The 24,376-nt window shown below is 41.2% G+C and overlaps 1 protein-coding gene across 2 annotated transcripts; it reads left to right on the top strand.

The window, feature by feature from the left end:
* Positions 1-45: 45 nt before the first annotated feature.
* On the top strand, positions 46-20,297 carry LOC138971804 (secretion-regulating guanine nucleotide exchange factor-like). 2 transcript variants are annotated; one of them, XM_070344625.1, is made up of 10 exons: positions 46-243; positions 3,172-3,307; positions 4,065-4,220; positions 5,367-5,449; positions 6,087-6,162; positions 7,002-7,106; positions 11,576-11,644; positions 14,538-14,705; positions 16,568-16,720; positions 17,985-20,297. In XM_070344625.1, exons 1-10 carry the CDS (start codon positions 172-174, stop codon positions 18,143-18,145), a joined length of 1,179 nt encoding a protein of 392 aa, XP_070200726.1. In that variant the 5' UTR covers positions 46-171; the 3' UTR covers positions 18,146-20,297. The 2 variants fall into 2 exon arrangements, with proteins under 2 accessions (XP_070200726.1, XP_070200727.1); XM_070344626.1 differs by lacking the exon at positions 46-243 and adding an exon at positions 314-586.
* The last annotated feature ends 4,079 nt before the right edge of the window (positions 20,298-24,376 follow it).

Below are 24,376 nucleotides of genomic sequence, written 5' to 3'. Positions count from 1 at the left end.
GACATCAATACCGTTGAAGAAGTGACATAAAGCTCGAATTTTCAACATAGATGAAGCAGAGCTTCGGGGGAGGAAGTGTGCCAACCGGAAGAGCCAGCAGCGAGGGCGATTGGGTTTCCGACAGAGGCGGCTTTTCGTCAATAACCCAGCAGCACACGTGAACGAAGCAGCATGGCTGGGCCTGCTCGTTCCCAGCTATCGACTCACGGAGAACGGATCGATTCTGTCGGCCTTCTTTCCTGGGTAAATCTGTCGTTGTGCGAGAGCCGGTCAAACTTGTGTGCCGCTCTCTGTTAGGTTCGCGTTCAGCCTATCCTGGTTGCTGTATTTTGGCGTGCTGCCTCGCTTTGTTTATACACGCTCTGAGCATGTGTTCTCGCTGGGTTGGCAATGTGTTCTTTTTCTCCGCCGGAGAGCAGAAGCACGTCTGCAAACGCAGGAAGCGGCACAGTTGCTCGTGATCACAGGGTACCGTGGTAAAGGAGAGACACTGATCTATCTGTGGCCTTATTGACTGACAGAAAATGGGGTCACTCGTACAACATCTAGAAGCAAGAAGAACAGGAGAACACATGTCGGGAAAGAGGTGTGCGGTGAGGGGTAGGAAATGAGGGAGGGACCTGTGTTATTGTGTCGGTACTCTCTGTGCTTGAGGGCGTTCCTCAGTTCTTGAGAGCAAGCGTTCTCCCGCTGCACACAGGCAGGACCGCCATGGAGTCAACGTTGAAAAGACTAACAATGAAATTGCTTAGTCTGCTCCTTTACCATAGATGACCCGGCGTGTTATGGAGCAATATGAACCTATTGATATTAATGTTGTTCTTCTGTGACATGATTTAAGTTAGTATCAATGAAACTAATATAGATATTTCACTTTGAATCGGATGCTAGTGTTTTTTTTATTGCATGTGGTGTAATAAATATGTAGCATAGGATTAGGAACACTGTGTTTGTGTGTTTGCTCATTAAAAAAGAAGAAGAAAAAAAACGACAAAAAAACTAGTACATGTAAAGCCACATAGACTTAGTTACACATTAATTGGACCTACACTTAAAAAATTTAATCACCTTTTTTTCAACCGCCAAGCAAATTTGTACTATTAATCTGAAGAATAATAACTATGATCTTACACTGAAAACTTGTGATCAAATAATTAAAATAATTTCTGATCTTAAGGGGAAAGTGGGAGTAGTATAACAACAAGGAGTCTGGTCAGTGTTTTTGTCCCTGTACTCCCTGTGCAATCGAAGTCTTGGAAATTGTATGCTTGCATTATTTAATTATTTGAATGGATGAGTTGGGGGGGGGGGCGTAATGAATTTGGTGGTCAGTTAAATTATAAAGACAAAATCTTGAGAAACCAGGTCTTATGACATAGTGGGTCTTACATGTATTACAACGTAAGTTTTGCTGTATAGTGGTAGTCTGCCTCTATCTTCAACGAGGGAAAGGAGTGGGAACCGCCCTCATAAAGCTGGCCCCAGAGTAGTTGAAATCTCGAACATCTCTCTCCCCTACGACCAAAAAACGGTTATGCGTCTTCCTCTACCTTTTCCTGCATTTTACATTTAGTCAACTCAACTCAACTCAACTCAACTCAAATTTTATTGGCTTCAATTTTCATAGAAGAATTTGTCTTGCGCTTGGGAGAAAGTAAGAGTATAACATATAAAAACAGCATTCATATCACATTTCATGTATCACACACAGTAATCACTAGTATAAGCCTACAATTATCACATTTGTACCTGTATCATACATGCAAATAAATAGTATCACATTTCCACGTATCACACACAATATATACATTACATAACATACAGCAAGCTTCCATCTCCCGCGCCCCCCCCCCCCCCCCCCCCTCCCCCACATACATATCCTCGCACGCGCGTCGACTCCACACAAATGACATCATCAGTCCATCAACTAAAATGCACAATGACCAGCAGTGGGCACATGATACTTAATACGTGCTCAACTAGACCTGCTAACCAAAATAATAACAGAAACAAAAACAAGGACTGGGCACAACATTTACACGTGTGTGACCTACTTACATCAGGTGCCTGTGATCTATAAATAACAATGATTGCGTTTAAAGTAAAACATGAATAATGCCGATGTTTACTGACAATGAATACATAACAACTAAGATAAGAATGTATGTGCTTTCATAATATGATTATTTTATAAAACACAGTGGGGAAATTTGGAAAATAATTTTTATACGAAACTGCGCACATCGAGTCGAGCTCTGTAGCGTGTGTGTTCGGAGGCAGGAGACACACATGGCTGTGGATATTAATTGTTTTGACTAAATGTTTGAACATAGAGGGGGAATCGAGATGAGGGTCGTGGTGTATGTGTGTCTGTGCGTGTGTGTGTGTGTAGAGCGATTCAGACCAAACTACTGGACCGATCTTTATGAAATTTGACATGAGAGTTCCTGGGAATGATATCCCCAGACGGTTTTTCGATAAATACTTTTGATGACGTCATATCCGGCTTTTTGTAAAAGTTGAGGCGGCACTGTCACACCCTCATTTTTCAATCAAATTGATTGACATTTTTGTAAAGCAATCTTCGACGAAGGCCGGACTTCGGTATTGCATTTCAGCTTGGTGGCTTAAAAATTAATTAATGACTTTGGTCATTAAAATCTGAAAATTGTAATACATTTTTTTTTATATAAAACGATCCAAATTTACGTTCATCTTATTCTTCATCATTTCCTGATTCCAAAAACATATAAATATGTTATATTTGGATTAAAAACAAGCTCTGAAAATTAAAAATATAAAAATTATGATCAAAATTAAATTTCCAAAATCGATTTAAAAACAATTTCATCTTATTCCTTGTCGGTTCCTGATTCCAAAAACATATAGATATGATATGTTTGGATTAAAAACACGCTCAGAAAGTTAAAACGAAGAGAGGTACAGAAAAGCGTGCTATGCAGCACAGCGAAACCACTACCGCGCTGAACAGGCTCGTCAGTTTCACTCCGTTATGCACAAGCGGCGGACTGCGGTCATTGTGAAAAAATGCAGTGCGTTCAGTTTCATTCTGTGAGTTCCACAGCTTGACTAAATGTAGTAATTTCGCCTTACGCGACTTGTTTTTATCTTCAACAATGGTGAGATTACCTGATTTCTTTTATTTGTCAGGGTGCAAACAGTTACGGGCAGCTAGGTCAAGGTCACAAGGAGGACCAGCTGACGCCCAGCGAAGCATTATGGTCAGGGGGGACAAGCACGCCGGACATCATCACAGGGGGAGGTGGTCACACCATGGTCGTAACAGGTCTGTACAGTGGAACCCCCCTAATAACACCTCCCAATTTAAGACTTCCTTCTTGTTAAGACCTTATTTTTTCAGATTTTCTGTTCATAACTTCTGTAAATTTACCCCCATTTTAAGACTCCCTCCATTTTAAGACTCCCTCCTTTTCAAGACAGGATTTTCTCAGATTTTTGAAGGTCTTAAAAGGTTTTTTTACTGTATTTAAAGACTTATATTATTATAGTTGTCATCTGCCTTCGGTCAGTATTTCAGTTTGTTGTGGTTATCATTGCAATAAAGTGTGGTGACGGTAAAATTAATATGGCCACCAACATTGGGTTAATAGATAGGCTTAAATATACATTTTTGTAAATTTTTATAAAGAATGATTAAGATGCAACAAAATGGAGGTACAGGTGTAGTTGCTGTGGATGAAACAATGTCTCTAATTTATGTCTTTGCCTCTTCTACATCAATTAATTGAGCTTTTAAAACACTTTCTTTTTACTAAGTGGTGGCATTCCTCCTGCGCAGCAGCATTTTTTGTAAAGCAGAATCTTTTGCAATAACTTTGGAAGCGACCTGAGGGCCTTTTTCGTTAGGTATTGGCTCTTTACTCTCTTGGTCTTAAGCAAAAATTCACTTTTGAAATGTCAACATTTGCCTCTGTATTGTTTCATTAGAATAGCTTACACTTGCTATGTGCTCATGCAAATTGCACAAAAAGGTACAAAGTGAATTCTTCTTTCCATTCATGAATCTTTATGCATTATTTCAGATGACAGAAAGCTGTGGGCGTGCGGGTCTAATTCTCATGGCCAGCTTGGCCTTGGGACCAAGGAGGACGTGGATGTGCTGACACAGGTCACCTTTCCCTCACCTGCCAGAATTGGACAGGTGGCTGGAGGCTGGGATTTCTCTTTGGCATGTACAGGTAGGCAGTAGCTCAGTGGTTCCTTTCCCACACACACTCCTCCTCCCCCCCACCCCTTCCCGCCCCCTGCTTCAAGACCTTAGAAAGTATAAGAAAACGAGGCCTTCAAATGGTTGTGAATCATTAGACTACAAAATAAAATGCTTGCAAAGATTAGGTTCAGTAGGTCAGGAACTTAAAACATTTTTTTGTTTTACATATTTTTGGCTCACGTAAGTGTAGCCTATGCGATGCTAACTTTTGTCTGTCTGTGCGTGTGTATGTGTGTGATAAAAACTTTAACATTTGACTGAACACCGAAATACTAATTTTACCTGGTTATTATCCAAGCAACAGCTTCAACGTATTGAAGCAATGATAAACATTTCGTCGGCACGTATGTAGTTAAAGTGTGTATCCAAAGAAAACGGGTGGCAGGGGGTTTTGGGGGGTAAAATCAGGTGACTGGTTTGTGTCGTGTGTGGAATGTAGACCTGGTCAGGGGTCAAGGTTAAGTCAGATCGCGTGAAGGATTGTGGTATAGATACAGTTCTCACCCAGCTGCAGTTCGCCGATTCGGGGAAGACGATTTCACATTGTTCGGTTTCGTAGCTCCAGAAAAATAGATAAAGAAGATACCAAAGGAGATTTCCTACAGGTTGATCTGCACAGCGTGTTTCCAGTGTCTGCGCGAGGAAGCGCTGTCGAAAGCGCAGTGTCGATCTGGCAGTCGTGTCCCCGTAAGTAGGCTACAGACAGATCTAGTAGTGTCTCCCACTCTTGCACCATGTCACCTATGCTTGCTGTGTGTGTGTATGTGTGACGGAGTGATTGAGTTTGTGTTACTGTTTGTCAATTTCTTACGGGAGCCTTGAAGGCTTCGCCTCTTGTTTGTATTAGTCTTCTCTTTTTTCTCTCTCTACAAGTGCATGCAGCTTTTTATTGGTTGTAACTCGTGCGAGCTGTGTCTCCTGGATGCCATAGAAGAGTAGCTTTCCTTATAAAGTCTGAACAAATCTGGTTTTGTCGTTTTAATTTTTTTTCTTTTGAAGGGTTGGGAGGAACAAAAGGGGGTTTCATGGATGTTAAATCCTTTGCCCTTATATTAACAAATTCTAATGCAACAAGGAGGAAGGTTGCAAAACTTGGGTTGTTTTCTATTTTCAGAGAGTGGTGAAATATTCTCATGGGGGAACAATGCATTCAGTCAGCTGGGAAGAGACCCAGGGGAGAAATATTCTGCATTGCCAGTAAGATGTTTTTTAATTGTCTCTTTCAGAACTGAAAGCCTTCACATTCTGATTTGTTCCCTAACTTGTGACAGTTAAATAACAAAGTTAGTTTTTATTTTTGCTTTAAAATTCATCAATTATGTATGTGTGTGTGTGTGTAAAATGAAGTTGCCAGTTGTCAGAACTGATCTTGTGAAACATGAAAAGTCATTGTAAAAACTAAGATAAGGTGCTTTAGAAATTTACTTCACCACAGCTGAAGATCTGTGCATTCAAAATACTTTAGATTCCGTTTGGAAGATTAGCACGTAGAAAGGTGGCGTTCTTTTCTTCTTCTTCATGAATTCACTTAACCTTAGCTGTTTTTATATTTTCCTGCAAAGAATGGAGTCGCTTACTGGTTAGAAAGCGTTTGCCTCTCACGCTGCCGGTAACGGTTCAACACCCGGTTGGTGCGAATATAAATACTGCACGCAATTTTTCTGAGAGCTCTCCAGTCCACTGAGCTGGAAATGGACGTGAACGGGTCGGGAAGACAAAGGCAGCGAGGGAGATGGGCTCTCATAAAGCCCAAGAGTAGCTGAGATCTCTGACATCTTGCTCCCTCCCGACCTAACATGGGCCTATCTTTTAGAAAATCTTTGTACACTTTCAGGGCAGAGTGGACTTGCCAACAGATTCGCCGGCTGTTTGTGTGGCTGCAGGACTGAGACATGGGCTTGCTCTCACAGGTAATCTTTAAGGATTGATCATCTGTGTGTGTGTGAGAGAGAGAGAGGAGAGAGACAGAGAGACCTTCATGTGTGCTTGTGAGGGAAAGGAATGGAGCGCATTCATTAATGTGTGTGACTTAAATATAGATGCATCAAAGATGTTTTTTTCTCCTGTAACAAGTTTTACTTAAATGTACTACATGTATCATCATTACCCTTTATCTTTCTGGCGGCATGCAAACCTAGTTTTCCTCATCACTGTGACTGTTCCATTTGCTCTTTCACATTTTTTAGCAGCACAGTGTTTAACTAGATTTAAGTACTGTATCTGGTTGCTTTTTTCACAAGGGATGGATTTCCACAAAACTGTTCTTGTTAATGGAATAGTTCTTGATACTGACGAAGGGAACTAATCAAACAAAGAGTTGCTTCCTCATACATGATAAGCTTGCAAGAAAGACAACTCTTGCTCTTAGTATTACACAGCTGTTCTGCTCTTTGTTCTGTGAATTTTTTAAGTTCCATGCAGTAAAACATTGCTATTTTTGTAGCATGAATTTTGGTTGTGAGGCAGCTCAGGTAACTGATAATGAAGAAATGTTGTCAAAAAGATTTTACATCCTTGTCTCATAGCACCTCTGATTTAAATCGCACAGCAAAGTTTTGTGCAGTGTGCTTTAATTGTTTTAAAGAACTACTTTTATTGAAACGTTTTGGTTTGTTTTAATGATGCTGACAGGTGATTTTAATGACCAGATAAACTTTAATTCATTTGCAATGCTTAAAACTTCCTAACTTCATTAAGAAAAGAATAAATCATCCTATTGTGTTTATTTCACATGCTGTTGTGCTTTCAGCGGATGGTTGTGTGTACGGATGGGGCCACAACAAGAAAGGGCAGGTGGGGCACGTTGCAGACGACACTGGGAAGGTCGCTAAGGTCGTTCCTCTTCCTGTCAAATGTGAGTACCTTTGTTCTTGAATTTCAGTGAATTTAATTCTGTTTGCAAGATATGTTGTTACTATGGTTTATTTTGTTCTTTTATTTCAGTGAATTTAATTCTGTTTGCAAGTAATGTTGTTACTGTGGTTTATTTTGTTCTTTTATTTCAGTGAAATTATTTCAGTTTGCACAATATGTTGTTACTATATTTTATTTTATTCTTATATTTCAGTGAATTTATTTCAGTTTGCAAAATATGTTGTGACATGTACTATGGTTTATTTTATTCTTACATTTTAGTTAATTTAATTCTACTTGCAAACTATTTAGTGCCTACAGTTTAGGAATCTTTTGATGAGCCATCAGATTATTGTTACAAGCTTGTCACTGGGGTGGACGGTTTTACGTTTTTATCTCATCAATATGCTGTTCATCAGCAGCAGAAAAAGGAGAAAGAGGGTTATTGCTTGGCCCGACGGGTGCAGTGACCAACTGGTAAGATGCCGGCCTCCCAAGCGGAAGGTCGTGGGTTCGAATCCCAGCCGCACCTGGCGGGTTATGGGTGGAGATTTTTCTGATCTCCCAGGTCAACTTATGTGCAGACCTGCTAGTGCCTTATCCCCCTTCGTTTGTGTACACGCAAGCACAAGACCAAGTGCGCACGGAAAAGATCCTGTAATCCATGTCAGAGTTCGGTGGGTTATGGAAACACGAAAATACCCAGCATTCATGCTTCCCCTGAAATCAGTATTTTGCTGCCTGAATGGTGGGGTAAAAACGGTCATACATGTAAAAATCCACTCGTGCAAAAACATGAGTGAACGTGGGAGTTTCAGTCCATGAACAAAAAAGAAGAAGCTTGGCCCAAAGATATGTAAAGTATTTGTTTTGTCTAGTGAAAGAAAATTGGCATGTTGAGGTTAATCAGTACAGTGGAACCCTTTTTTGAGACCCTCCAGTTTAAGACTCCCTGTTAAGACCCCCCAGTTCAAGACTCCCTGTTAAGACCCTCCAGTTCAAGACTCCCTGTTAAGACCCTCCAGTTCAAGACTCCCTGTTAAGACCCTCCAGTTCAAGACTCCCTGTTAAGACCCTCCAGTTCAAGACTCCCTGTTAAGACCCCCCAGTTCAAGACTCCCTGTTAAGACCCCCCAGTTCAAGACTCCCTGTTAAGACCCTCCAGTTCAAGACTCCCTGTTAAGACCCTCCAGTTCAAGACTCCCTGTTAAGACCCTCCAGTTCAAGACTCCCTGTTAAGACCCCCCAGTTCAAGACTCCCTGTTCAGACCCCCCAGTTCAAGACTCCCTGTTAAGACCCTCCAGTTCAAGACTCCCTGTTAAGACCCTCCAGTTCAAGACTCCCTGTTAAGACCCCCCAGTTCAAGGCTCCCTGTTATGACCCTCCAGTTCAAGACTCCCTGTTAAGACCCCCCAGTTCAAGACTCCCTGTTAAAACCCTCCAGTTCAAGACTCCCTGTTAAGACCCTCCAGTTCAAGTCCCCCTGTTAAGACCCCCCAGTTCAAGACTCCCTGTTAAGACCCTCCAGTTCAAGACTCCCTGTTAAGACCCTCCAGTTCAAGACTCCCTGTTAAGACCCTCCAGTTCAAGACTCCGTGTTAAGACCCCCCAGTTCAAGACTCCCTGTTAAGACCCCCCAGTTCAAGACTCCCTGTTAAGACCCTCCAGTTCAAGACTCCCTGTTAAGACCCTCCAGTTCAAGACTTCCTGTTAAGACCCTCCAGTTCAAGACTCCCTGTTAAGACCCTCCAGTTCAAGACTCCCTGTTAAGACCCTCCAGTTCAAGACTCCCTGTTAAGACCCTCCAGTTCAAGACTTCCTGTTAAGACCCTCCAGTTCAAGACTCCCTGTTAAGACCCTCCAGTTCAAGACTTCCTGTTAAGACCCTCCAGTTCAAGACTCCCTCCCTGTTAAGACCCTCCAGTTCAAGACTCCCTGTTAAGACCCTCCAGTTCAAGACTTCCTGTTAAGAACCTCCAGTTCAAGACTCCTGTTAAGACCCTCCAGTTCAAGACTTCCTGTTAAGACCCTCCAGTTCAAGACTCCCTGTTAAGACCCCCCAGTTCAAGACTTCCTGTTAGACCCTCCAGTTCAAGACTTCCTGTTAGACCCTCCAGTTCAAGACTCCCTGTTAAGACCCCCCAGTTCAAGACTCCCTGTTAGACCCTCCAGTTCAAGACTCCCTGTTAAGACCCTCCAGTTCAAGACTCCCTGTTAAGACCCCCCAGTTCAAGACTCCCTGTTAAGACCCTCCAGTTCAAGACTCCCTCCCTGTTAAGACCCTCCAGTTCAAGACTCCCTGTTAAGACCCTCCAGTTCAAGACTCCCTCCCCGTTAAGACCCTCAAGTTCAAGACTCCCTCCCTGTTAAGACCCTCCAGTTCAAGACTCCCTGTTAAGACCCTCCAGTTCAAGACTCCCTGTTAAGACCCTCCAGTTCAAGACTTCCTCCCTGTTAAGACCCTCCAGTTCAAGACTCCCTGTTAAGACCCCCCAGTTCAAGACTTCCTGTTAGACCCTCCAGTTCAAGACTCCCTGTTAAGACCCTCCAGTTCAAGACTTCCTGTTAAGACCCTCCAGTTCAAGACTCCCTGTTAAGACCCTCCAGTTAAAGACTCCCTGTTAAGACCCTCCAGTTCAAGACTCCCTGTTAAGACCCTCCAGTTCAAGACTTCCTCCCTGTTAAGACCCTCCAGTTCAAGACTCCCTGTTAAGACCCTCCAGTTCAAGACTTCCTGTTAGACCCTCCAGTTCAAGACTTCCTGTTAGACCCTCCAGTTCAAGACTCCCTGTTAAGACCCTCCAGTTCAAGACTTCCTGTTAGACCCTCCAGTTCAAGTCCCCCTGTTAAGACCCTCCAGTTCAAGACTCCCTGTTAAGACCCTCCAGTTCAAGACTTCCTGTTAGACCCTCCAGTTCAAGTCCCCCTGTTAAGACCCTCCAGTTCAAGACTCCCTGTTAAGACCCCCCAGTTCAAGACTTCCTGTTAGACCCTCCAGTTCAAGACTTCCTGTTAGACCCTCCAGTTCAAGTCCCCCTGTTAAGACCCCCCAGTTCAAGACTCCCTGTTAAGACCCCCCAGTTCAAGACTCCCTGTTAAGACCCCCCAGTTCAAGACTCCCTGTTAAGACCCTCCAGTTCAAGACTCCCTGTTAAGACCCTCCAGTTCAAGACTCCCTGTTAAGACCCTCCAGTTCAAGTCCCCCTGTTAAGACCCTCCAGTTCAAGACTCCGTGTTAAGACCCTCCAGTTCAAGACTCCCTGTTAAGACCCTCCAGTTCAAGTCTTCCTGTTAAGACCCTCCAGTTCAAGACTCCCTGTTAAGACCCCCCAGTTCAAGACTCCCTGTTAAGACCCTCCAGTTCAAGACTTCTTGTTAAGACCCTCCAGTTCAAGACTTCCTGTTAAGACCCTCCAGTCCAAGACTTCCTGTTAAGACCCTCCAGTTCAAGACTTCCTGTTAAGACCCTCCAGTTCAAGACTCCCTGTTAAGACCCTCCAGTTCAAGACTCCCTGTTAAGACCCTCCAGTTTAAGACTCCCTGTTAAGACCCTCCAGTTCAAGACTCCCTGTTAAGACCCTCCAGTTCAAGACTCCCTGTTAAGACCCTCCAGTTCAAGACTCCCTGTTAAGACCCTCCAGTTCAAGACTCCCTGTTAAGACCCTCCAGTTCAAGACTCCCTGTTAAAACCCTCCAGTTCAAGACTCCCTGTTAAGACCCTCCAGTTTAAGACTCCCTGTTAAGACCCTCCAGTTCAAGACTCCCTGTTAAGACCCCCCAGTTCAAGACTCCCTGTTAAGACCCTCCAGTTCAAGACTCCCTCCCTGTTAAGACCCTCCAGTTCAAGACTCCCTGTTAAGACCCTCCAGTTCAAGACTTCCTGTTAAGACCCTCCAGTTCAAGACTTCCTGTTAAGACCCTCCAGTTCAAGACTTCCTGTTAAGACCCTCCAGTTCAAGACTTCCTCCCTTTAAGACCTTGTTTTCTCAGACTTTCTGTTCATAACCTCTGTAAATTAACTCCCATTTTAAGACTCCCTCCTTTTTAAGACCTGATTTTTTCAGATTTTTGGAAGTCTTAAAAGGGGGTTCCACTGTAATGACTCAGGGTTCAGTTGACTCACAGACTATGTGGTATATACAATCTAAAAATGGTGCATTATAAAGACTGGAAATTGGAATGTGGGAGGGGAGGGGGGGGGGGGGTTGGTGCATGCTCCTTGGATCCCAGATAGCCTACTTGGCGCTTTGCATCTTCATCTGTGTCCCATTAGATTTTGTTTGAGGGGGTTCAAATGAACCATGGTCTTTTTCACCCAGGCTGAACCCTACTGACCAGATATATTTCAAACAGTTTAAGTAAATGTAAAAGTTGATGGTCTGTACACGCTCAGGAACTTAATTTTATGTGTATAATTTGCGTTTTAGTTTTTAGTTCTCCTTTTTAATCAATTTTTTTTCTTTTTGCAGTGAACCCTTCAACAAAGCAAAAAGTCTTGCAAATAACGGCTGCAGCCTATCATTCACAAGTTCTGACTGGTGGGTTCCTGGATAAAAAACACACTATACACTGCTCATCAAAAGAAATTAGACAGGCGTGTTTTTGTGTTGTTCTTTGCAATTGGGCTTTTTCATTTTATGTTGAAATCAATTATGTTTTCCTATGGTATGCAACAGACAACTTGATATTCCATGAGACAGTGTCTACAGAGTGGAATGAAAACCTGCAGGCAATCTCAAAAATCAAATTCACAATAACTATGTTCTGGACGATAAAAACAGCATAAAATTAGAGCAGCTAAAACTGAACATGTGTGTGTCAATAGCAAGATCAAATGGTGTAATTGATTTTGATATAACAGCCTCATTGCAAAGATCTTTGCAAAAATGCGCCTGTCTAGTTTGTTGCATTGTGCAACCTTAAATTGTTCAGTTTTTTATTTATTTTTTTTTATTCTCTTTTTGTACAGCTTTTTTTTTATTTTTTTTTTACATGTATATGGTGTACATTACAGGACATCACCTAACCGAAAGGACAGAATCATATAACAGAAAAGCACACTTGGACAATTACAACATACATGGGGTGGGAGGATGGAATGGGGAGGGGGGGATGTTCAGTGGTTTGGTGGTCGCATTATCAAAAGGTTTTAAGAACGAAAAAACCTAGGGGTTACATCAAAACGTGCATATACAGGCGCCAATCCTTGTAGAATTTATCTACTGTATTATTCACAACTGCGTTATACTTTTCACAAATAAATCTTTGCTTAAAGTTTCTACTAAATGTCTGAAAATGAGGGGTCTTTTTGTTCATTTTGGAAATATATACATGGTGTTTGGCACAGATTAATAACACATCAAAAGCTTTATCGGTGACTACATTGTTCGCCACTCCAAGAAGAACCAGTTCTTTAGACAGTTTTAAATTGTCGCAATGGGTGCAGTTCGCCTTTAGCCAATTTACAAATTTTATCCCAAAAGTCTGCACTTTATCACACTCCCAAAACATATGTAAAAGGGTTTCTTCATTTCTACCACAAAATGTACACAATGACGTATCCACAATTTTTCGCAAAAATAGAAACCTTTCTGTGGGCAAAATTCTGTACAATAATCGGTACTGGAACCATCTCAGACAAGTGTCTTTTGTTGTTTTAAAAACATGTTGAAAAATAGCCTTCTTATCTAACAAACAGTCTAAAGATTCAGACCATTTTTCGATACATTTTGGGACTGTAGTATGTTCAATCAGTTTTTTGTAAATAAGTTGTGTCTTACCTTTACAAATACATTTCCACACAATGGGCTCTGTCATAATAAAATGTTTATCAAATTCTAAGCCGATTTTTCTCTGATATTTCTTAACAGCCTGGATTACACCTTGATACAATACAAAATCGCCTCGCACATTTGGATATTTGATTTTAAACGCATTATAGGATAAGTATCCATTTTGTCCCAAAATATGACCAATCTGAGCTATTCCATTGTCGATCCAATTTTGAATGTACACTGTCTTTTTATCTCTCCGAATATTAACATTATAATGTAAACATTCTGATACAAAATCGTTAAAGGTTATAGAGTCACATTTTCCATGTAGTTTCTTATAATGTTTAAAAACATTGGTCCAAAATGGGTTTTCCATTCTCTGCATCAAAAATTGTTCAGTTTTAATACAACTATTAAAAAAACATTTTTTACGTAGCAACCCAAATAGAAATATAACAAGTCGCGTAAGGCAAAAATACAACATTTAGTCAAGCTCAGTCGAACTCACAGAATTAAACTGAACGCAAAGCATTTTTTCCGCAAGACCGTACACTCGTAGCATCGTCTGTCCACCGCTCGTGGCAAAGGCAGTAAAATTAACAATACAGAAAAGCGCGGTAGCGGTTGCGCTGAGGAGGATAGCCCGCTTTTCTATATCTCTATTCTTTTTAACTCTCTGAACGTGTTTTTAATCCAAACATATCATATCTATATGTTTTTGGAATCAGGAACGGACAAGGAATAAGATAAAATTGTTTTTAAATTGATTTCGGAAATTTAATTTTAATCATAATGTTTATATTTTCAATTTTCAGAGCTTGTTTTTAATCCGAATATGACATAATTATATGTTTTTGGAATCAGAAAATGATGAAGAATACGATAAACGTAATTTTGGATCGTTTTATAAAAAAAATAATTTTAATTACAATTTTTAGATTTTTAATGACCAAAGTCATTAATTAAATTATAAGCCTCCAAGCTGAAATGCAATACCAAAGTCCGGCCTTCGTCGAAGATTGCTTTGCCAAAATTTCAATCAATTTTATTGAAAAATGAGGGTGTGACAGTGCCGCCTCAACTTTTACAAAATGCCGGATATGACGTCATCAAAGGTATTTATCGAAAAAATGAAAAAAACGTCTGGGGATATCATACCTAGGAACTCTCATGAAAAATGTCATACAGATCGGTCCAGTAGTTTACTCTGAATCGCTCTACACACACACACACACATACACCACGACCCTCGTCTCGATTCCTCCCTCTATGTTAAAACATTTAGTCAAAACTTGACAAAATGTAAAAACTGAAAACGTTTAGTAGCTAAATGAAAAAAATGGCTTTTCATTTCATATTGTGTTCATCAGGGAAAATGTTCAAAGTTGCTGCATGTAGCTTGTTCATTGTGAGAACTTCTTGATGTACATGCAGTGATATGCATGTGTGGGTGTGTGCATGCGAGTGTGTGTGTGTATTTCGTTTTGTTTTTTGTTTGTTTGAGACATAGCTTTTCATTGGCACACATCACATTTTCTCTCCATATTATTGACTTACTTTTTTTTTAATTTTTTTTTAAGGAATCATTTAGAAATGTTTGAGGGAGCCGAAGTGAATTCAAAAAAAAATCTAAATAGTTGCCCTGGTTTGTTTACAGATTGCCATGACATCTACCTGTGGGGATGCAACAAGTTTGGGCAGCTGTCTCAAGATCCGAACGGTACCCCTCAGCTCTCACAACCGTGTTGTCTGTCCCGCTCAGCCTTTGGCGGACACAAGGTCAAGTCTGTCACGTCAGGCTGGACACACAGTATCGCTTTAACAGGTCAGAACTGTGCTTTATTTTTGTAATGAATTTGTAAAGTGCCTGGAGCCAATTGATGGGACTCGCGCTATAGAAAAGTTTTTTTTTATTATTATTATTATTATTATTATTATTATCAATGATTATTTATTTCAAGACCTCACTACGGTGGAGTTTCCCTTTTAAAAATTTACTGTTTTTTAGACCTCCCCTCCTCCCTAGTTTTGCAGATTTTGTTATGGTAACATCTGTAGATTAACCTTGTCGCCTCAGTAGAATATTTTAGACCTCCCCTCCTCCCTAGTTTTGCAGATTTTGTTATGGTAACATCTGTAGATTAACCTTGTCGCCTCAGTAGAATATTTTAGATCTCCCCTCCTCCCTAGTTTTGCAGATTTTGTTATGGTAACATCTGTAGATTAACCTTGTCGCCTCAGTAGAATATTTGAGATCTCCCCTCCTCCCTAGTTTTGCAGATTTTGTTATGGTAACATCTGTAGATTAACCTTGTCGCCTCAGTAGAATATTTGAGATCAGTTAGAGTCCTTACCCTTAAAAGTTTATCTAAGACCCCCCTGATTTAAGACTCTTCCCTTTTAAGATTCTGATTTTTGACTCACATGCGAAGCAAAAGTGAGTCTATGTACTCACCCGAGTCGTCCGTCCGGCCGTCCGTCCGGCCGTCCGTCCGGCCGTCCGTCCGGCCGGAAAACTTTAACGTTGGATATTTCTTGGACACTATTCAGTCTATCAGTACCAAATTTGGCAAGATGGTGTATGATGACAAGGCCCCAAAAAACATACATAGCATCTTGACCTTGCTTCAAGGTCAAGGTCGCAGGGGCCATAAATGTTGTCTAAAAAACAGCTATTTTTCACATTTTTCACATTTTCTCTGAAGTTTTTGAGATTTAATACCTCACCTATATATGATATATAGGGCAAAGTAAGCCTCATCTTTTGATAGCAGTTTGAATTACCTTGCTTCAAGGTCAAGGTCACAGGAGCTCTTCAAAGTTGGATTGTATACATATTTTGAAGTGACCTTGACCCTGAACTATGGAAGATAACTGTTTCACACTTAAAAATTATGTGGGGCACATGTTATGCTTTCATCATGAGACACATTTGGTCACATATGATCATGGTCAAGGTCACTTTGACCCTTATGAAATGTGACCAAAATAAGGTAGTGAACCACTAAAAGTGACCATATCTCATGGTAGAAAGAGCCAATAAGCACCATTGTACTTCCTATGTCTTGAATTAACAGCTTTGTGTTGCATGACCTTGGATGACCTTGACCTTGGGTCAAGGTCACATGTATTTTGGTAGGAAAAATGTGTAAAGCAGTTCTTAGTGTATGATGTCATTGCTAGGTTTAGCTGAAGGTCAAGGTCATGTAAAGGTCAAGGTCAAGCATGTGAGTCGTATGGGCTTTGCCCTTCTTGTTACATTTAGTCAAGTTTTGACTAAATGTTTTAACGTAGAGGGGGGAATCGAGACGAGGGTCGTGGTGTATGTGTGTGTGTGTGTGTGTGTGTGTGTGTGTGTAGAGCGATTCAGAGAAAACTACTGGACCGATCTTCATGAAACTTGACATGAGAGATCCTGAGTATAGTATCTCCAGACTTATTTTTCATTTTTTTGGATAAATGTCTTTGATGACGTCATATCCGGCTTTTCGTGAAAGTTGATGCGGCACTGTCACGCTCTCATTTTTCAAACAAACTGGTTGAAATTTTGGTCAAGTAATCTTCGACGAAGCCTGGACTTTGGTATTGCATTTCAGTTTGAAGGCTTAACAATTACAGTTTATGCAAATTCCTGTGTAATATTTTGTGCATGTTATCTTTATTTATTCTTGTGTTTTTTTCTTTCAGATTCCGGTGAAGTGTATACTTGGGGCCGAGCGGACTATGGCCAGCTAGGAAGGTCATGTGACAGATCATGTGACTCAACACCCAAACCTGTGGCTGGTCTTCAGGGTGGATACAGCGTCGCTTGTGGATCAGAACACAACCTATGTTTGACAGGTTCCGTCTTGCTTGTTTTGTTTCATGATCATAACTTTTTGTATAGCACTGTCTCGTAACTAACGCGATAGTCGGACAGAGTTGCGCCCTTCAACTTCTTTACCCACATAGTTTGAACAGCAGACGCAGTAACGCTTCCCTCCACCACTTATCTTCTTTTCTCGTTCAGCCATTTTGGACGTAAACAAAACAACCGGAACTAGCCGCCAACAGCGCCGCGGGCTATGGCAGGGACGGTCAACTCTTATCACTTTCGTTTTGAGACAATGCTATAGTAAAGAAGACTCAAGACTCAAAATGTTACCGTCCTTATAAAAACAAGGAAAATTGCCATGCAGTGTCAGGCGATCACAGACATAAAATACATCACATTTACTAAGAGTTAAGGATTGTGCTTAAAACTAACAACACTAAACCGTATTACATTTACTAAGAATTTAGAGTTGCACTAAAACACTAGAACGGAAGAATGACCAGAACTGATCTTCTTGAAAGAGTGTCATGATGTCTTTCTTATAGCATATCATTTGAATTTAGGGCCCCTCAAAAATATATGTTGGCTCAGGGTAATCCGTCCGACCCTATTTTTTCTCGCCAACCCTAAAAAAAATTGTGCATTTCTAAAAAAAACAAAAATTGTTGGCACATTTTGCGAACCATGCCGAGACTAAGCGAAGTAACCTCCTTTAAAATCAACAAAATTAATTAAAAAAAAAATTAAAAAATAAGAAAAAACCGACCTACTGACCCTATTTTTTTGGCCACGTTACCCTTAACCAACCTATATTTTTGTTTGGCCTAAGGCAAAGTCCTACCCATGTAAGACATTCTGTACAGGCTTAACAATGAGATAAGACCATCTCTCTTCTTAGACACCCATACCTAAAGTCAGCTGTCTGGCAGCTTCCAGTGTAGAGAGGGGAATTTTTGATGAATTACTTTCACTAATTTGTCAGCGAGCACTACAGGCCAGGGATTATCACCGCAACAAATTTCTTTGCAGAATTCAGAGTTTGTGAGGTTCCGTCATTTTATTGTAATGAACATTTGATAAATATTTAATTATCAAAGTGACAACTTTAATTCTATATCATTTGCTGATTACTGACAAACTGGTAGCTCTACCTTTTTCATTCCTGTACCGATTCATAATTGCAAAGCAAAAACAGCACGGCTTAGAACAAGAGTTGCATGAATGCTTTGCTATTTCAAACAAAACACAGTGAATGAGATCATTGCTTACACAATGATTTTCTCGTTTCAGATGCAAGGAAACTGTTATCATGGGGATGGAACGAACATGGGATATGTGGGACAGGGGATGAGAGTAATGTCCCATTACCAGTACAGGTGACAGTCCCGGGAAAAAGCGTCGTGTCCATTGGATGCGGTGCTGGTCACTCTTTTGTGCTGGTCAGCAGATGATACAGAGTCTGGAGTTAAATATCATACTCGTTTGCGGATGTGATAGCCGTAGTCGGCCTTCCAGGTAAAAGGTTCAAGGTTTGCATCTTGGCTGCACCTGGTTGGTTAAAGCTGTGGTCTATCTATGACTAGCCAGGGCTAGGTGTTTGAAAAGATAGGGCTGATAATCCTTCACAGAGTTCTGTACAGCGAAGGCGGCATGAATCCAGACCTACACTGCCTGCATGACCTTGACAGCTTCATTCAACACTTGACAGCTTCATTTAACACTTGACTTTTGCGCTGGTAACGTCCTGTCATGGCTGAGCATACTTTATTTTTAAGAGGGATTGAGAGGATAAAATAAACGCCTTGGCAGAGATTCAAACCCAGGACATCGAGATTTCGGTGACTTTTGCGTCTCCTAAAAAGACCGACATCAACATTTTCAGCATGCAACAGAATCGTTGCTACATGAGATAGGTGAAGAAAACGGACTGTTTGGGATAGAGAATGATAGTTCTGCTCACAGTCAAACAAAGGTTTACGAGTGTCGGTTGTTTCCAATTCATTATATACTCTCTGGGTGGGGATGTAGCTCAGTCGGTAGCGCGCTGGATTTGTATCCAGTTGGCCGCTGTCAGCGTGAGTTCGTCCCCACGTTCAGCGAGAGATTTATTTCTCAGAGTCAACTTTGTGTGCAGACTCTCCTCGGTGTCCGAACACCCCCGTGTGTACACGCAAGCACAAGACCAAGTACGCACGAAAAAGATCCTGTAATCCATATCAGAGTTCGGTGGGTTATAGGAACACGAAAATACCCAGCATGCTTCCTCCGAAAGCGGCGTATGGCTGCCTAAATGGCGGGGTAAAAACGGCCATACACGTAAAAGCCGTGGGAGTTTCAGCCGATGAACGAACAAACAAACAAACTAAATACTCTACACACTACCCCATGTAAAATCTCATTGTTTGTTGCATACTGTAGCAGAATGAAGGGCTTTTTTTTTTTTAGGACAATAATTGCTTTTAACTTAACAGATACGTACGTCACAAAGATCTACACCTGAACGCACCTGCATAGTTTTTATCCACACAATGACAGGTACTTTAGTACTGTACAAGAAAGACTGCTGGAACAGTGCTTTCTTTTTGTGTGAGTGGTTGGTTTTATGAGTGTTTTTTCTTGCGGGTGTGTTTGGGTGTCTGGTCATTACCACCGTTTCTACCTTATTGTATAGGGTGTGTCAAATTATCATTATTTTCTGAAGCTGTTGTTATTCCTGTGGATTGTTTTAACCCTTACACTGGTGCAATTCTGTAACACATGTTACATAGCCACTGGTGCAATTCTGTAACACATGTTACATAGCCACTGGTGCAATTCTGTAACACATGTTACATAGCCACTGGTGCAATTCTGTAACATGTTACATAGCCACTGGTGCAATTCTGTAACACATGTTACATAGCCACTGGTGCAATTCTGTAACACATGTTACATAGCCACTGGTGCAATTCTGTAACACATGTTACATAGCCACTGGTGCAATTCTGTAACACATGTTACATAGCCACTGGTGCAATTCTGTAACACATGTTACATAGCCACTGGTGCAATTCTGTAACACATGTTACATAGCCACTGGTGCAATTCTGTAACACATGTTACATAGCCACTGGTGCAATTCTGTAACACATGTTACATAGCCACTGGTGAAGTAACAGAGAGAAAAATAAAGAAAAAAACGGTCATATAGGTTTTCGCATCCATGGGAGGTAATTGGAACCGACCAAACAGACTGAGCCAGTAGCGCGACATATGTCGTGACAACCAGCCTAAGGGTCAATGATGAGGTCAACCCCAAGAATACTTTGTAGCAGGCAGAAGCTGTGCGCGCATGTGTTTGTGTGTGTGTGAGTGTGTGAATTAAAGTGTGTGTGTATGGAAAAAAGTGTGTGTGTGAAAGTGTGTTGACATATAAATGTTTACATCCATTCGTGTGATAGTTATGCAGTCTTGATGTTGGATTTGCTTACAACCTCTTATGCATCTGTACTACACCTCAATGTGCAATACGTATATGTATATCATACTCACATTTATTATTTCATGTTTAACGTGAGTTTTTCGAACAATGACTGTACAATAAAATAATTTACGTGTGATCAAAGCAAGAAACCATTGCGTTTGACATGTCGCCTATGACACAAATTTGAAAAGTGCAGGGATGGCCAAATCGTCCACCCGGTCGCCAGGGGTGATTAAAAAATTCGCCGGGCTCGTAGAAACCACCTGGCAACTCGCCCGGCTGGCCAATGAACATTCTGGTCAAATGCGACCCTTTTGGTTGTGATGTCAAGTTTTAAAGCCATATAAACACTGCAGATCAACTGTGGTATGTACCCGGCCAGCAAAATTTCTGCCGGGCTAGTGACTTTCTTGAAGTTACCCGGCTGGCGAGTTAAAATTTTGAGATTTGGCCATCCCTGAAAGTGTTTACTATTTTTAGCCGTTGAGTATATATATATATATATACTAGAGGAATATGTGAATCGCGAGACAGAGACAGACAGCGTGGCGGTTCACCACAATCACCTTTGAAGGCGAAGTCCTCTCAAACGGGATTGAGAATTTTAGAGCTTATTTCTAAGCCCTATATTATCTGTTATGGCTTCTCAAATGCCAGAACATACAGACAGACAAAAGCCGCCAGACCCCATCACAAACAGAACTCTACAATCCACAGGTGTTGCCTCCACACACACACACACACACACAGACAGAAGCCGTATATATCTATCTATATATATAAATATATAGAGATAGATGACAGTGGATTTTTCGATAAATAGATTTTTTCTTAAAGAATGACACTTCAAACGCTGTCAGAGAATACACTCTGTATCTAAAAAATACCGAAAAGGCAGTTTTGTCGGTGGGTGCTTTACAGAACGGCAAGGCACCATCCACCCTCTGAGTGTGCAATGCCGACCTGCTCACTTGAAAATGTCATTGTCAAAGTTCTGAAGAATCAAGTGAAGTTGCATCACTTAATTTGTGTCAAATATATCTGTATGTCATTTTCTATCTGTCTGGCGTCTGTTCTAAATCTGTCGCTCTATGTTTGACAAGAAAAACCGAAGCAACTGAAACGCATGTTCAACATGGTTTATCTTGTGAGATTGTTGTGTAAAAGCATTTCACCTGTTAATATTCATCACGTCATGTGAGTGATTGGCTGACCCAGGTCACGAGAATGCTTTGACTGACAGGCATAATCAGTTCCCATTGTGGCTGCTCTGTCTAATTCGCGGGGTTGCTTCGAAATTTCTTTTGGTTGAAATAGACGGTAAATTATACGGAATGTGTGTGTGTGTGTGTGAATGTGTGTGTGTACGCTCCTGACTCTCTCTTCTTGATGTACTTTACGTGTGTACGTATGCAATACCAGTGCCTTGATATGAGTAATGTAGTAAATTCCAAGATCTCAAATCCTTCAAACTTGTATTATGCCGGTTCTGTTCGAGTGACAAACAAACCAACAGCATGAATTAAGATACTCGATCAGGAAGAGAAGAAGAACTCAAAAAGAAGACTGTTGACCGAATACATGGATTTACATAAACACACACAGTAATCAACCATCCAACAAATAAACAAACAAAATCACACACACACACGCACACACACACACACACACACACACACTCACAGGAATATTTCTGTTTTTTAATCATTGTCATCAAATGTTTCACACTTCAGATCTGAAAAGTATTTCCACAATGCATGGCACAACTTTAGGTTACCTCTCAGTCTTCAGACATAATGTGTCCATGACCACAGGTATAAAGCATAGGTGGGACTGAACAATGTCATGAATCCTGAACCGAAAGAAAACAAGTCGCGTAAGGCGAAAATACAATATTTAGTCAAGTAGCTGTCGAACTCACAGAATGAAACTGAACGCAATGCAACGCAGCAAGACCGTATACTCGTGGTCCACCGCTCACGGCATAGGCAGTGAAATTGACAAGAAGAGCGGGGTAGTGGTTACGCTATGCTGCATAGCACGCTTTTCTGTACCTCTCTTCGTTTTAACTTTCTGAGCGTGTTTTTAATCCAAACATATCATATCTATATATTTTTGGAATCAGGAACCGACAAGGAATAAGATGAAAGTGTTTTTAAATTGATTTCGAAAAAAAAAATTTGATAATAATTTTTATATATTTAATTTTCAGAGCTTGTTTTTAATCCGAATATAACATATTTATATGTTTTTGGAATCAGCAAATGATGGAGAATAAGATAAACGTAAATTTGGATCGTTTTATAATTTTTTATTTTTTTTTACAATTTTCAGATTTTTAATGACCAAAGTCATTAATTAATTTTTAAGCCACCAAGCTGAAATGCAATACCGAACCCCGGGCTTCGTCGAAGAGTACTTGACCAAAATTTCAACCAATTTGGTTGAAAAATGAGGGCGTGACAGTGCCGCCTCAACTTTCACGAAAAGCCGGATATGACGTCATCAAAGACATTTATCAAAAAAATGAAAAAAACGTTCCGAGATTTCATACCCAGGAACTCTCATGTCAAATTTCATAAAGATCGGTCCTGTAGTTTAGTCTGAATCGCTCTACACACACACACACACACACACACGCACGCACACACACACATACGCACATACACCACGACCCTCGTTTCGATTCCCCCTCGATGTTAAAATATTTAGTCAAAACTTGACTAAATATAAAAAAAGCCATAATCAAATCCGGATTTCCGGCATATACCGGAAGAATCCCACCGATGACAAAGTGCAGTAAAACAAAAACATTTCAGCACAGAGACAGGGAGAGCTAGAGGTTCATGAAGGGGTGGTTTAGGGGGTGGGGAGAGATCTCGTGAGGGGGGGGGGGGGGGGGGGGGGAGGCAGAGAGTGCCAGGGGCACTGACCAGACTTTGGGATGGCATGATTTCTAGCTATAGCAAACCGTCCAGTAGAGAACTTTCACACACATCCAATTGTGTAAATATGACACAGCGCTACAGGGGCGAGTGCGCAGGGTGCAGGTGCACCCCCCCTCGAGCAAAAAAAAAATTTAAAAAAAAAATAATAATTGGAAAGCTGATTCTATGACCATTTATAAGTTCAAATGGCACCATTTTGCTTCTTTGGGCCAAAAAATGTTCCGGGGGGGCATGCCCCCGGGCCCCCCAAGCAAATTCGGGCGCTGCGCGCCCATCACATTCATTTTCGATTCAAAGTGCACCCCCCCTTACAAAGAAACTGATCCGCCCCTGCGCTACACACACACTGCCAAACACACACACACACACTGCCACACACACACACTGCCGCACACAGTGGAGTTATACAAAACAAACATGCACCTCCGCATTCAGAGAAGTTACATTAAACCAGCTCCTTTTTAGTCACTTTAGTTCTGACTGACAGCCAAGTCTGATTGACAGCCAAGTCTAACTATTCATTTCATACTGGCTCAGTTGTCCGACTAGCACTCAAGTCGATCCATTTATGATAGGTAAAAAAACAATCCACCTATTGATAACTGTGTATTCAAAGAACAACCTTTCTTACTTTGACACGAGGCAGTCTTCAGCCTGCAAGTACAACTTAACCTCCTTTCAAGAGAAAATACAACAACAAAAGTTTAAAGATTGTTTTGAAAACAATTCCATTCAACTCAATCCTTCCCCTTTGCTTTGGTTCGTGGCTGAAAGAGTCGACTTGATACTGAACATTTCGGCTGACGACCAAGCTCTGCGGAAACTACATGTACCATGAGGTAGCCAAGCCAGCCCTCTTCGTCGCACAAACCAGACTGATCATCTAGCCCACCAGCGTCAAGAAGAAGACGATGCATTAAGCCACTATCAACTTTAGTTTTTTTATTTAATTTACTCTATTATCCAAATGCTGGGAAATTCGGGTCGCTTCCTCCGAGTGGAAAGCTAGCAGCAACACGAGTCGCACTGCCAAGGTGTATGCGTGTTTAGGTGTAATCAGCCACCTGCACTTATTGTCGAATGACCGAGGTCTTTTACGTGCCACTGTGGTGACACGGGAGTGGGACATGGATACCGTCTCTGAGTTTGCACACAAAGTTGACCCGTGTCCATCCCTGCTGGGATTCGAACTTGATTACAGGTGATCGCTCACTCTGTCTCCAACACAGATCACGCGGATTGTGTAAGTACAAGTAGTGAAAAATTGGCTT

The sequence above is a fragment of the Littorina saxatilis genome, linkage group LG7, assembly GCF_037325665.1.
Source record: "Littorina saxatilis isolate snail1 linkage group LG7, US_GU_Lsax_2.0, whole genome shotgun sequence".
In the NCBI taxonomy this organism is placed as follows: Eukaryota; Metazoa; Mollusca; class Gastropoda; order Littorinimorpha; family Littorinidae; genus Littorina; species Littorina saxatilis.
Note: the sequence above shows the minus strand (reverse complement) of the source record. Positions and strands in the feature narration are given on the sequence as shown.